The sequence below is a fragment of the Diplodia seriata genome (genome assembly GCF_021436955.1).
Source record: "Diplodia seriata strain FDS-637 chromosome Unknown scaffold_11, whole genome shotgun sequence".
Lineage (NCBI taxonomy): Eukaryota > Fungi > Ascomycota > Dothideomycetes > Botryosphaeriales > Botryosphaeriaceae > Diplodia > Diplodia seriata.
The window spans coordinates 598,294-611,759 of record NW_027117318.1 but is presented as its reverse complement, the minus strand read 5'-3'; the positions used below and the strand labels follow the sequence as shown (position 1 = coordinate 611,759).

At 58.5% G+C, this 13,466-nt stretch overlaps 5 protein-coding genes across 5 annotated transcripts; 1 reads left to right on the top strand and 4 right to left on the bottom strand.

Annotated features, from left to right (window-relative positions):
- Nucleotides 1-922: 922 nt before the first annotated feature.
- SLS55_009909 (uncharacterized protein) lies at nt 923-1,735 on the top strand (the record flags this gene model as incomplete). The annotated part of the gene is made up of 1 exon (XM_066781303.1): nt 923-1,735. One exon carries the CDS (start codon nt 923-925, stop codon nt 1,733-1,735), a length of 813 nt encoding a protein of 270 aa, XP_066628305.1.
- Nucleotides 1,736-2,574: 839 nt separating this feature from the next.
- On the bottom strand, nt 2,575-3,878 carry SLS55_009908 (uncharacterized protein; the record flags this gene model as incomplete). Its single annotated transcript, XM_066781302.1, has 3 exons — nt 2,575-2,765; nt 2,832-3,488; nt 3,848-3,878. 3 exons carry the CDS (start codon nt 3,876-3,878, stop codon nt 2,575-2,577), a joined length of 879 nt encoding a protein of 292 aa, XP_066628304.1.
- A 1,224-nt stretch (nt 3,879-5,102) lies between these two features.
- Nucleotides 5,103-8,636, bottom strand: HOS3 (histone deacetylase; the record flags this gene model as incomplete). The annotated part of the gene is made up of 1 exon (XM_066781301.1): nt 5,103-8,636. One exon carries the CDS (start codon nt 8,634-8,636, stop codon nt 5,103-5,105), a length of 3,534 nt encoding a protein of 1,177 aa, XP_066628303.1.
- A 490-nt stretch (nt 8,637-9,126) lies between these two features.
- Nucleotides 9,127-10,070, bottom strand: SLS55_009906 (uncharacterized protein; the record flags this gene model as incomplete). The annotated part of the gene is made up of 3 exons (XM_066781300.1): nt 9,127-9,492; nt 9,668-9,725; nt 9,772-10,070. The coding sequence occupies 3 exons, from the start codon at nt 10,068-10,070 to the stop codon at nt 9,127-9,129; spliced, it is 723 nt and encodes a 240-aa protein (XP_066628302.1).
- Nucleotides 10,071-11,601: 1,531 nt separating this feature from the next.
- On the bottom strand, nt 11,602-13,323 carry SLS55_009905 (uncharacterized protein; the record flags this gene model as incomplete). The annotated part of the gene is made up of 1 exon (XM_066781299.1): nt 11,602-13,323. The coding sequence occupies one exon, from the start codon at nt 13,321-13,323 to the stop codon at nt 11,602-11,604; it is 1,722 nt and encodes a 573-aa protein (XP_066628301.1).
- Nucleotides 13,324-13,466: the final 143 nt, after the last annotated feature.

Genomic DNA, 13,466 nt, shown 5'->3' with positions numbered 1-13,466 from the left:
AACTATTGTCCATGTCTCCCCACAGCTCCTCTATCTCCTCCCTCGCCCCATCCATGCCTCTCTCCCCAGCCTTTCGAGAGAGTACAGATGAACAAAGACGGAACTCGACGCATCATGGATGAGGAGGGTCGCCGAAGCCCGCGGGAGGCCATCACGTTGAGCCCTAAACCCGCGCCACTTCTCCGGCCGTCACAACTCTTCAACAAACTCGCGTTTCCGGAACAGCCTGACCGGCCCACCTTTCTAGCCTTCCACCGGGGATGTCTCTTCACGCGCACCACTGACGACGAGCGGCGGCCACTGCTCCCGGGCCCAAACAATGAGCAGGGAAACTTGCTCCCTCAAAGTCGCCATGACTCCGTCGTAGACGATGATGCGGATGACGGGATGAGAACCGAGGGTTTCCTGACAGCGATTCGACACCTGACTACTTCCGTATTTTCAGCCAGTTATCAGACTGTAACCCTCACGACCAAAACCTCCTGCCGCGGCGCCCGAATGAGCCTCTATTTCTCCACTTCCTTGCTTATCTTTGTCCCGCTGGCCTTCTTGGGCAGCTGGATGGAATGGAATCCGGTAGCGGTGATGCTGCTCAACGCACTTGCTGTTGGTTCCGCTGCGTTCATGACTTCCGCTCTCTCTGAAGATTTGATTAGCGGCATGCCTGGGTCAAGCCTCGTTGCCGACATGCTGTTCTCGAATTTGGCCTGGCTTTGCGTAAGCATGCTGCGTACTCAGGCAAATGCAGCCCATAAGCTGACTATTCCGACAGGTCGGTATTTTCGCTCTCGTAAACAAACAATACCAGACCATTGCTTTCATCATCCCATGAAGCATCCTGACCCGCGGTCTGCTCGGCCTCGGGCTGGCTCTCGTTTCCGGCAGCCTCTCGAAACGCACTGAATACGACAACGCCCACACCATGGCCCTGTACTCTTCGCTCAAGACCGTGGGTCTCGTGCCCTTCTTTCTCTGCAGCCTTCTCACCCTTGCTTTCCGCGATGATGACGTCCCTCGATCCCCCGACAGCAGAGACCGCATCCTCCTCTTCTCCCGCGGCAGCGCCATCGTGTCGCTCAGCTGCTACCTCCTCGTCCACCTCTTCCTCAACATCACCCACACGCAGCAGCCCGTCTCCCCCGCACCGCCGCCCCTCCCGAACGCCGCAGCCGAACGCACCACCCCGACGACGGCACCTCCTCCCCCCGCCCACCCCGCAAGAACGGCCCTCGCCTTCCTCGCGACCCTCCTCGCCACCATCCTCGCCTCCCGCAACCTCGTCCGCGCCCTCGACGTGCCCCCGGCCATCCCCCCGGCCTCGACGACCGCACCGGCGTTTACCCACGCGATCCTCCTGCCCCTCCTGATCAACCACGCCGAACTCCTCGCCGCCGTCGGAGCTCCCCACCTCCACCTCCACCTCCAGCACCGCCAACAAAATCCCCGCCACGTCCTCGCGGTGCTGACGGAGGCGCCGACGGCGCACGCCACGCTCGCCCTCGTCCCCTCGCTCGTGCTGCTCGGCTGGATCGTCGGCGGGCACGACCTGGGCATGGAGATTGGCCGGGGAGGAGGCCGCGGTGGTGGTGGTGGCGAGCCTTTCCCGTCCGCCGGTTCGTTAATGTCGCTGTTGCTGCTGTGCGGGTTGGGAACCTGGGTCGGCGGCATCGTCGTCGCCGGGCGCCGGGCGGGTCGGGTGATGGCGTTGAAGGGCTGGGTTCTGGTTTCCTTGTAAGTTCTCTCGTCCCCAGCTCCGGCCACACTCCCCTTCGTTGTGTCCCCCACCCCCACCCCCCCTTTCTTTTCTTACCTGTCGGTGTGTTTGCTAGGTTCTTGATCATAGCCATCGCCACGTTTCTCTTTCCCTAATTTGCCGGTTAGAAGTGACTTACATGCGAGTCTGTACTGCTCGGATGTGAAGGCGTTTAGAAGGGGGGTTTCCGCAAACGGTGCTCCGATCTTAGGGGTTCCTGTTAATTGGGATTCCATTTCATCTGTTAGCTACATGTAGTCTTTTACCTAGTGGCTGTCTGGCGAGAAGAGTAAAGAGCCCTAATGTCAGTAGATCACCGAACATGACGAGATGATTAGCGGATTTGTAGCATTAGTTCCTACCAGAGCGGAGTAGAAGAGCTGAATCATTGAGACATGAGCACGTCTTACAAGACATTTTTGGAAGAAAGAAGATCAAAGGCTCAAAGGGAAGGGGAATCATCCGTGAAAATCCCGCTGCAAGAGGGAGACCAAATAAGCCTCCATGCGCGCTCGCTTGTGTCCCCAGAAATGCTGCCGCTAGGATTCTCTAGCCCCGTTCATTTTCTCTTGCTCGCTTGTCGAACTTTGCCATTGTGAATAATCGTACGGGGAATCCGCCAGGACTAGCAGCTCAAACCGGGGTTATTCTGGACATGTCTTGTGTGTATGCATGGAGATGAAAACAAAGCAGAAGGAAGCCAATGTGGCTCGGCATCATCCTCCACCATCCCACCGTCTGTAACCTCCTCCATATGGCTGGCACTGCCAATGCCCTTGTTCATCGTTTGTTTGTCGAGTAGTAGCTTAGTGGTCGTGGAATTAGTCGTCCGCCAACAGCGGCGCCCTCTCCCGGTCCTCGCTAACAATTTCTCCACGCTTGAACGGATCCTGGCCGAAGAAGCCGGGAACACCAACAGCCAGTGACAGAACGAAGAGGAGGGTCATAATCACGAAGGCGAAGATCCATTGGAAAGCGATGATCTTGGTGAAGAACTGGGACACACCGATTGCTGTTCCAACCACCTTGTATCAGCTCCGTTACATTTGCGGTGTCGTTAGTTGAATGGTAATCTTACCGGCTGCGAGCACTGACAGCTCAAACCCCATGGTGTAATCTTTGTACACCACCAAGAAGAAGCCGCCGTAGACCAGAATGCCCCAGATGAAGATGTTCGCGACGATCCTCGCAGGAAGATTGTGCGCGTGCACGGCTGCGGCGCCGCACCAGTAGAGTGCGACAAAGTTCCATGCCAGCGGCCCACTGACGACTGCGATGTGAATAGCACGCGGAGTGGTACTGTGGCGGAAGTAGGCGGCGGAGAGGTTGAAGAAATTGAGAACCAGGAGGAGCTCGCCGAGCCAGAAGAACGAGCGCACCCACAATTGAATGAAGCCGAAGAGGAATAGATTGTGGACAATGAAGTGGCCACCGACGTTCGTTGCAGCCTTCACTGTTTCACGTTCTGCCGAGTACAGGTGCCACGAGTAGCCTATCTGTAGGATGAAGAGGACGATCCAGTAGATGGAGGTGATGATTGGGTTCATGGAGAATGGGGTGTGATGCGCGCTGTTCTGTCCCCATATGGTGTGCCTTGGTCCCTTGCCTTCGTGCGGCTTGGCGAAGGTGTAGTAGAACGCATGGACGACGACGACGATATACGAGATGGCGGTTAAGATCTTGAGGGTCACGACGCGTTCAACGGTGGGGTCGGAATGCGCTTTGAACGGGTTGACTGAGTATAGCCCGTTAGCGTTCTGTTTGCGTGGCAGTGATGAGTGGTGGTGGTGGTGGTGTGGTGAGCGAGTCAGAGCTTGGTGGGCCTGCAGGCCTGGCCAGCCTAATGCGGTAAAAGAAAGTGGCACGACGAATGCGTGATGAACTGAAATGAAGCGTAACGTGGTCACGAGCATAGGGAATTGCCCGCAAACATTGAAGCTGTCCTTGCACGGGCAATTGCTCTACCGCTCGTGGATCGAGGCCTGCTGACTGCTGCTATCCTCTGCAGAGGCGACGCGTGACAGGCGAGTGCCGAAGAGCAAAGCAATCAACACATACCGGAATGAACGCCATCATGGACACGACGAAAGACACCGTTCCGGGTGTCGCCGTTGGACTCGGACATTGTGGCTGGGGATCGGGGGCCGTCAATCGCAGAGCTCGACTGGTTGGTTTGTCGGTGCAGAGGCAGAGGAAGTGGGGGGACAAAAGAGAAAGCAGAGGTCTGGTGCGTGAGGCGGGAAGCTTCGGGGGGCTTTTAAAGGGAAAGCGCGAGAGTTGGCATGTGTGGTTCCACAGGCGGCAGCTTCCCAACGTCATTGGCTTGGCATCTTGCGAGGCCGCAGGCAGGATTGCCAAAACGCGGGGTCTGCGGACGTTGTCGCAGCTTTGGGCAGGGATCGCGCCAAACGGCCGGGAGCCAACCAGCACTAGGCCGCACGCGTGGGCAACGCGCCCACTCTAAGCCAACTGGTCCACTGCGCCGTGACTGTCCTCACACGTCCGCCGCGTCGCTTACGCGCTCGCATTGCATCACAGCGGCGTAATGCCCGGCCGCGTGTCTGCTCAACGAATTGCGCAGCAGCCGGGGCGAGTGCGCGGCGCCGGCTGACCGCTCACATCGCAGATTGCCGCGCTTGCCCCGTCCTCCGTCGGCATCAGCAGCCCGCCTCACCCCATCACATTCGCGCGCTTACTGCATCTGGAGCTGTGCGCAAAGCCAAAGAAAGCACGCCGTTGTCTATTTGCAGGAAAACCGTGGGTATCTCTGAACACTGCCCTAACCAATTCCTGTCCGGCACTCAACCCGTACAAGCAAAAATGCAACCAGAGACCCCGTCAACTGCGCCGAATGTCAAGCAAAGAGAAAAAGCCAGCAGCTGGAGTGGCGAGAGCGCAGCGCCAGAAAAACAAGGCTGCCCTCTCTGTCCAAGGAAATGAATGAAGCGGCGTGTGCCGGTAACGGGGTACAACAACGGGGCAAATAGCTAAGTGTCGGGGACATGGGCAATCCCCCCGTGGAACCGTTGCGCATGCACAAAAACGAATGGCTTGCGCATGGCATAGGCGCCTGCTCCCCACGCAAAGCGCGGTGATTGCAAAGAAAAAGGGTGGCCTGGGAGCCGGGCGCACGCGGGGCGAGTATTGGTATCCTGTAGCAAGGCTCGGTGCGTCAAGTCGGGAGCTGCGCCCTCGTGTGACGGGCCGTGTCCGCACCACGGCATCGGGCAGATCATACCCCGGAGCGGTGCAGTCGAGAACGCTCGGCTCCACTCCCCAATACCCCATTCACCAGCGATCGACGATGATGCGAATCACCCGTGGTCCCCGGCGCAGGGTAGCCTCGCCCTCACTCCTTGGCTTCAGGAACGTCCGGCATGTTCCTCACGTCCTCCGCCGTTTCCTGACGCTCAGTGACAACGCTGTCAGCCCCGGCCTTCGAGCTCGCAGGCGGACCGAATGGAATAAAACTGTTCGATGTAAATACAGGCAGTGCTTGCTTTTGCTTGCGGCCTGGTGATGGAGGTGGCCCCTGCGATCGACCCCCAGCTTCAGGGTCCGAGTTCGGCGGCAGCCACTGCAGAGCCGTTGTCTGCTGCGCTACACCTGCGTCAGGCTCAGCCGTAGCTGTAGCACCATGTTCACCCTCTGCCGGCTCGTATTGGATGAACTGCGGCATAGTGGCAGGGGGAGGCGGAGGCGGCGAGTCGGGCCGCGGCGTCACTTCTGGGACATGAACAGGCCCAGCTGTCTCAAGAAGGCCCTGCGGCGTCGATCCTTCCGAGAGCTCAGAGGGTGAGGCTAGCGACGGCGGGAACGAGTTCTTGATCCGCTCTGCCATGTTTTCAATGGACGCGCGAGAGAGAGCTCGTCCGTGCTGTGGCTCCAGCCCTCCCGGCACGGCCAGTGTTGACTCTGAAACGGCAGCTACGGGCTCGGACTGGTTGGATGTAGACGTGTAGGACACAATGGACATGGCATCCTCCGTGTGTTCCGACGGAGGCGGCGTGGGCTTTGACTCCTTCGCATCCTTCGCCCCATTCGCGTCCTTTGCCTCTTGTGCTTCCTTTGCCTCTTGAGCTTCCTTCGCCTCTTTCATCTCCTTCGTCTCTCTTGTCTCCTTCGTGGCAGCTCTCCTCGAGGCAGCCACTGTCTTGGTGCTACGCGCAGCTGGCGCCTTCTTAGTGGTCTTGGGTGCGGCTGGCTTCTTGGTATCCTTCTCAGCCGCAGCTGTTGCTGCCTGGCGGGCGTCGTGCTCCTCCTTGGTGGGCATCTTCAACGTGATTCTCTTAATACCCGAAGTAAGTTGATCCACATCATCGCCAGAACTATCTGTCTTTGCCTTGGTTGACTTGGTCGCAGCAGGAGCCTTGTTGTGCTGCGAGTAGCTTGAGGCTCTGGAGGCAATGGGCCTCGGTGGTTGCTTCACAGTGGCGTCCGGCTTGGTCGGCTTTGGAGCTCTGGTCTTCTTCACTTGGACCCCGTTTGCAGGAGGTTGCCTTGATGCGACGGTCGATGCTCTGCTACTCGGTCGCTCTCCAGCGACGGAACCCATTTCAGAAACAAGACTTTGTCTCCGTTGGAATTGAGGAAGCTCGGGTAAGTCATTGTCTTCTCCAGCAGGGTAATCGCCCATCGTTCGCCGGCGATCGGCATCTAATGTAGACCGTGGTTGAAGCTTTTCGTCATCCGACGGAGGTTCAGAGTAGTCGGTAATCTTTGGCTTCCTCTCGCGCAACTGCCTACCACCAGTAGGATTGACTGGGACCTCGGGTGGAAGTACCTTTTCCTTCTTGCTGCGCGGCTCTGCAAGGTCTTCAGGCTTGTAACTCTTCGTCTGACGGTCATTGGGCACAAGCAGCTTGCAGAGCTCATGAGCCGCAACGATCCAGTTGACATCCGGTGGCGGGGGTGTGGGAGGTCTCGGAAGCTCTCTAATCGGCACCAGGTGTCCAGAAGCGTTGCGGATGAATTTTTCGGGATCAACAACCTTCGCAGTGAACGATTGAGTAGGCGTAGCAAAGTTGCCCTGCTGACCTCTTTGTTGCTTTTTAGGAGCAGGCGGAGGAGGAGGGTAAACCATCGTTTCAAGCGCCGTGAGGTTGGCCTCATGCCACCACTCGACGTTGTAGCGAAGGGTTTGCTCCCCGTTCTCGTATGCTTGCTGTAAAGCCGCGCGATCAATCATCATTCCATTGCCAAGGCTGTTAAGCGCAGCAGGCTCCTTCTTTGTAGCGGGAACCTTCTGCCCCTCGCAGAGGCCGCTCAGATGGCTCAGAACACCACTAGCCAAAGCGCGGTCGCTGTAGCCACCCTCAAGCACACTGATCACCCTACCGTCAACACCAAGGTTCTCTTCCTGGGACAACTTCACGATGTCCTGTGTGAAGCGTGCGTAGAAATCAGTAGGCACATTGACTTTGTGCCTCTGCATTCCTTGGCCTTCCCATTCGCTCGCATCGAATCCGGCAGAAATGAAGATTGCAGCCTTGGGTTGTGACTGGTTTGGTGAGGCGCGAAGGCGCTGTGAATTTGTCCGCAGGAAAACTCGAGCCTTCTCAAGAAGTATCAAGTATCGCGTCTCGTACAGCTTCCAGAATTCTTCCTCGGTTTTCCAGGGCTGCAGGTGCACGTTCCAGACGGTCTGGCCGTGAGCGTTCTCGATGCAGAGACTGGCGGCCTGGACCTTATCCATCTCGCCATATTCGCAAGGATATGAGTTGATGTCGTGGAGGCTGAAGTAGCCGATCTGGGTCCTCTTCTGGGTCGGCGCGTTCTTTGGCTGCTTGGCAGGCATGTTCGCCACTTCGGTGTTGCGCTCCCAGGCAATTGCCTGAGAACCATCACCATGATGAAGGTCAAAGTCAATGATTGCAGCATGCGTGAGCCCATGAGTTTGGGCTGCATACTCGATGCCGACGTGCACGTTGTTCAGCCAGCAGAAACCCGACGGAAAATCCGCTGAGCAATGGTGCCCGGGAGGACGCACGCAAACGAAAGCATTGCGCGGCTTGTCCCTGGTGCCTGCGAAGACGGCATCTATGCCGTCGCATACGCCACCAAGGGCACCCTGGAAGGCGTTCAGCGACTCTGGGGAGAGATACAAATCTCCCTCGTGGAACTTCTCCTTCTCAGGTTGACCAGATTCGTCGATCCTGGCAAGCTCCTTTCCGTTCGACGCCAGCTTCTCCGCAGTGGTGTTGCACATGGTCTGCAATTCAGCCATCCACTTGGTGCCATGCACATTTGTCACGATAGGGGATGTAATATCGAGAGTGCGGGACGTGCGCCGGATCGTGAATGGGAGCTCCTTGGGCGGGTCGCGCTTCGGGTGCGGCGCATGCGGGCCGCCTGCATGTCTCTCGGCGAATCTCACGTAGGCTGTCGATATTCCCAGAATGCCAGCGTGAATGCGCTCCGGGCGCTCAACGATCATGCTCAGCGCCGACTTGGTGGTCTTTGGGCGCGAGAAACGGTGACCGTAGCAGGCATCGTGCAGAATAACGACCGTCTGCGTAGACAGTTCCTCGTTCTTGTGGTATTCGAGCTCTTTGGCGAAGTAGTCGGACGCGACCTTCTGTGCTGTGAGCGGCGCGGGCTCGTCGACGGGGACGGAGCGCGGGGACGCCAGCGCAGCGGACGAGGAGGATCTGAGGTTGCCGGATGTGCGTCGCGACACGGACTTTCTAGGGGTATGAGTGCTTTCGGCGGCGGCGCCTTGGAGCGAGACTATGGAGCTGCGACGCGAAAGCGCGGGCGACGCTGGGCGCACACCGAGGCTGCTTGCGCTGCGGTTGAGCGGACTAGGGAGAGGGGCGCCTGGGGTGGGCGACTTGGGAATGCGATTGTAGTAGGAGCTGGAGCGACGGTGGGGGGAGTCCATTGCGGGCGACGGGGGCAAGGAGGGCCTCGCGGCGGTGTTTATGGTGAGGCGATTCGCGGGTTTCGCAGGCTGGGCGTCAGGGTCCACGGTTGGAGGGATTTGTAGCGAGCGAGGGGCTGGTTCAGCTGTCGCAGTGGACGGGTCGGCAGCCGTGTCTGAGGAGGCTGAGTCGTTCTCCATGGCGGAGCGCAGTGGTTGTTTGTTGTGGTGAAAAGAGCGACAGAAGTGAGTGACAGCAAAACAATAGCGAGCGGAGGGGTAGGGATCAGGGCGGCATGTTTTGAGATGACGCCGGATGATGAGACCCTGGCAGCTGCCCGGACGAGGCGGGCGGGCGGCCAGGGCCAAGGGCGCGGGAGCCCAAGCTGAGGCCCAGGGGTGCGCCCTAAGGCTGAGACCCGCTGCCCATCATCTGCGTCTCCCGCGTGCGCGCCTCCGAGCGCCCAGCAGCCGCCGCGCGACACAGTGCGTCTATTCTGCTCTACCGGTTCTACGAAAGCTCGACGCCCACGCCGGCGAGCGCGTCGACCGCCCACGACGGGTAGGCTCTGCTCGGGTAGCGTTTACGAAAGAAGTCGCGCAGGAAATCAGGGAAGCGATCTTCGATGATTGCCGAGCGCACCGACCTCATCAGCGCGAGCTGGTAGTGCACATTATGCATCGTAAGGAGGTGCGCGCCCGCCGTCTCCTTTGCCGCGAGATGATGGATGTACGCCTTCGTGATGCCCAGCCCGCCGTCGTCCACCGGCCTGCAGCACGTGCACGAGCAGCCTGCTTCAATCGGCGAGAAGTCGTTTGCGTACGAGGCGTGCCGCAGCGTCAGCACCCCCGTCGCCGTGATGGCGTTCCCGAACCGCTGCGGCCTGTCAGCTTGGGGAATAAAGCGTGGGAGATCGCACCTACCGCAGTCCTGGTGGGCCACACGCAATCGAACATGTCTGTGCCAAGAGCGACCGAGACCACGAGATCTTCAGGATACCCCTACGGAGATCAGCATGCGCAATGATCTATTTCGAGCGGCTGCTACTTACCACGCCCATGACGTATCGCGGTTTCTTCTCCGGCAGCAGCTCTGCGCATGTCTTGACCCTGCGCTTGGGTTAGAGTCGTCTCGGGGCCAGGGCGGAAGCCTTACACCTGGCAGTAGGACTCCTTCGCTTCGCCGCCGGAGAGGCCGCCAATGGCAATGCCAGGCGTGTCTCTCGCTACCATCTCCTCGCAGCATTTTCTGCGGAGATCAAGGTCAAGCCCACCCTGGATGATGCAGAAGAGGTTCTGCGTCTCGGGTTTCCGGTGCGCCTCGATGCAGCGGTCTAGCCACCTCACCGAGCGTTCCATGGCTTCCTTGATGCGGGCGTGGTCAGGAGAAGTCGTGGCAATGACATCGTCGAGCTGCATCATGATGTCGGATCCAATGCTGTTCTGCAAGGACATTGAGTGCTCGGGGGTGAGCAGCCTGCCAATTTCTCCTTAGAACGCCGCCAAAGCCGGACGAGGGAGAGGATCCATACATGGGTGCGCCGTCATGGGGGCTGAGGAACCTCACGCCCTCCTCGGTCACCTTGGCGAGTTTGAGCAGCGAGACCATCTGAAACCTAGTCCAGAGTCAGCGCATGTTGTTCGCGGCCGCGCAGCAAGATGTACTGGCCCGCCACTGTCTGCCGCAGAAGTCAGCCCTCTGCCATCACAGACGTATTCTAGAGAGGGGGGAGGAACCTGTCAGAATGTTGTGGGGCCATGACTGCAGTCTGTGTGCCCCTCCAATAGCATCCAAAGTTGTCTGCCCAGGCTTGAGGCCACTGCCAGCGCCATCAGCTCAAGTCTTCGCCGAAGCTTCGCTAGACACCCACAGATGGTATGTATTGTTCAGGCACAAGCGACAGCCGGTATCCTCCAGCTGTTCAGGGGTCAATCCTTTCAGACTGGCCTGGGTCCCGACAGGCATAAACTTGGGCGCGTTTGTCAACGGAATTGTTCAACATGGTCGGCGGTGTAGGCGGTACCAGAGGTAGCTGGACGGGTCCATGAGGAAGTGACAGTGTGGCGGCGCGGGCTCGGGTGGTCTGGTGAAACAGTTAGCATCATCCGGCCTGGAGAGTCCAGACCAAGTACCGAGCATTTTGCGACAAGCTCGAAGGTGAGCGCCGACGGTATAGGTTTGCGAACCATGATGGCGACGATGACAAGAGGATCGGCGCGCAGGCGAGTCTCGCCGGCGAAATTCCATAATCCACAGGGTAAGCCGAGCCGGCCCGCTCTTCACCCCGCCACGTGTAGGAGGCTTGCCAGCACCCTTTTTCTCTTTTCGCCGTGACCTCGATGCATGGCGAGGATATGCAAACAGGGCCCCGCGGATGGAAGAGCTCCTGATGTGCTACAGCTGTTGATCGGCGAACACCAAAACATTGCAAGAACAATTTCGCTTCCCCTCGCCACAAGCACCCTATTATCGTCGTGCACCGGCTTTGACATTTGCAATGGCTATTGAAGACTGTCTCCCGTCTACGACGGAACTGCCTGCCAAACAAGACTACCCTCCATGCAGGCATGCGCATCCAATCCACATGAGAAATCACCAAGGGCATGACCACTCGTCTCTATCCCAATGATTGAATCGGGCTTTTCTGCGACTACTCGGGGGTATCCTGCGGTACACGGTACACACCATTGCGAAACTCCCGCTCGCCGATATTTAAATGACAGAGGAAAAGGGTAAAAGACATGGCGTCAAAATGGGATCCCCTCCAAAGCTCCAGCCAATCGCAGGACTCCTTTCCAGGCCCACGAAGATCAAATATGTACGATACTTCAGCTTCCGCCTTGCCGGTGTGTTATATTCGTCTTCTCCCTCTGTCTCCAGAGGGTGTCCAGCAGCTGAAGCTCTCATCTGATAACTTTTGGAAAATACTTCGATGTCATATTAACGCCAGGCATGCTCTCCAACGCACATTGAGGATCGAAGACACTAGGGCTCCGTCGTCCTAATAATCCTGAATGGATGGCCCTCGGTGCTGAAGACCCATGCATCCAGCGTGCCAACGTTTACATCGGCGAACGTCAAGTATAAATACTTCAGCGTCTCCGCCGCCCAGAAGCTTTCCGATTCGTCAATGTGCGTGACCTTGCGCCCCTTCTTCACATTCACACCGACGTCCCGGATTGCGGCGAAGCCGTACTCGGTCTTGCAGTGTTTCTCGAAGGCGACGAACGCGTCCCAAGCCCAGTCTCGATACCGCTGCTCACCCGTTATCCGCCAGGCGTAGAACAGCGATTCCACGTACTCCGGGCGGAGGCGGTACTTCGCGTCCGCAAGCCAGAAGCCGTGCTGGGCAAGTTCAGCGCGCTGGCGGGGCGTGCGAGGCTCGAAGGTGCCGTTGGGGAGGCCGGCATACGGGACCCAGGAGAACTTCTCGGGACCGATGCCGGTAGGCATGGCGGCGTAACTGTGGCGGCAGCCATCGAGCAGGGCCTTTCCAAGCACGATGAGGTTGGGTTTCTCAAGGTAAGCACCGCCGAGCATAAGGTTGCCAGGGGCGAAGCAAGCAAGGTGTGACATTTCATTGAGGTACCAGTCATCATCAAGCTTACCCATGAAGAGGTGTGAGGGCTTGTATTTGTCAGAGTAGCTGGAGCGGGTGGAGAGGTTGTGGCGCAGTGCGTGGGCGGCTTGGGTCCAACGCTCGATGTAGGTGGAGGTGTAGCGGTCGTGGGGCGCCAGAATGGCGGCTTTGATCAAATACTCGTAATAGCTGTCGTGGCCAGCGTCCCAGTGCTTCTGCCGACCAACAGGTTCACCGGTGACTATGTCGATGGGTGCAGACACCAGGCCAACCGGATCTTCTACCCACTTGTTCCAGACAAGCGGGGCCCAGGCATTTGTTGCGTTGGCGAAGTAGATGGGGTCTCCAGTCTGTCTCGTGAGGGTCCGGTATTCCAGGATATTGGATCCGGCACGCGCAGGACCAATGGCTGGGTTCTCGTAGCGAATCTTGTCAGGGTACTTCTTGTACAGTTCTGGAGGATCACCGGTACCGATGTCCTTCTTGAAGTCGACGCGCGGATAGACCATGCCGGTTGGGCTATCAAAGCCGGGGCCGAGTTTGTTGGACAGGGTAATCGCCTGTGCCAGGATCCCAGCTCTCTTCTTGCTGTCAAGGACCGTCTTCGGGATGACGCCGCCATCAATCAAGTCCACCAAAGACGCAAGGCCTCCGACATAGCGGATGGTCGTCTCAAACGGATCGACCAGGCCTTGTGCATCGTAGAAGGGAATCTGCACGATGCGATCCACCGACATCTTCAGCTCGTCCCAGAGACCCATGAGCGCAAGGGTGCCGGCGGAGTCCACGATAAAAGCGCCCCAGCCGTTTCTTGAGTTTTCCCTGCCTCCGGTGACGGGCAGGATGTCGTCATAGCCCCATGCATACTTCTTGTATTTCGCAAAAGTATACTTCATGGCGTCGACAACACGGGCGGCCTTCTCCTCGTCTGCACGACCGCTGGCTCCGGTCCATGGTTGATGCTGGATCTGAGGGCCTCTGGGCTCGCGTGACTCGACTTCGGGGGCGCTGGCGAAAGGAATGCCGTGGATGAGAAGGTATACGCCGTAGAAGGAGATGATTATGGCGGCGCTGAGCAGCTTGAACGCGGGGGTCGGGTTCCGTTGGCACCGCTTTAGAGACGGCATGGTGGGAGACTAGAATGGGTCGCTCGGGGAAGGCACGTTTGTGAGCAGGTTGGCAGCTGCATCGGACCGTTGGAGGCTTCGAGGGCTCGGCGTGGTGCGGAGTGAGTCGGCGAATTGGGGTTGTGAGCGACGTCAAGCTTCCA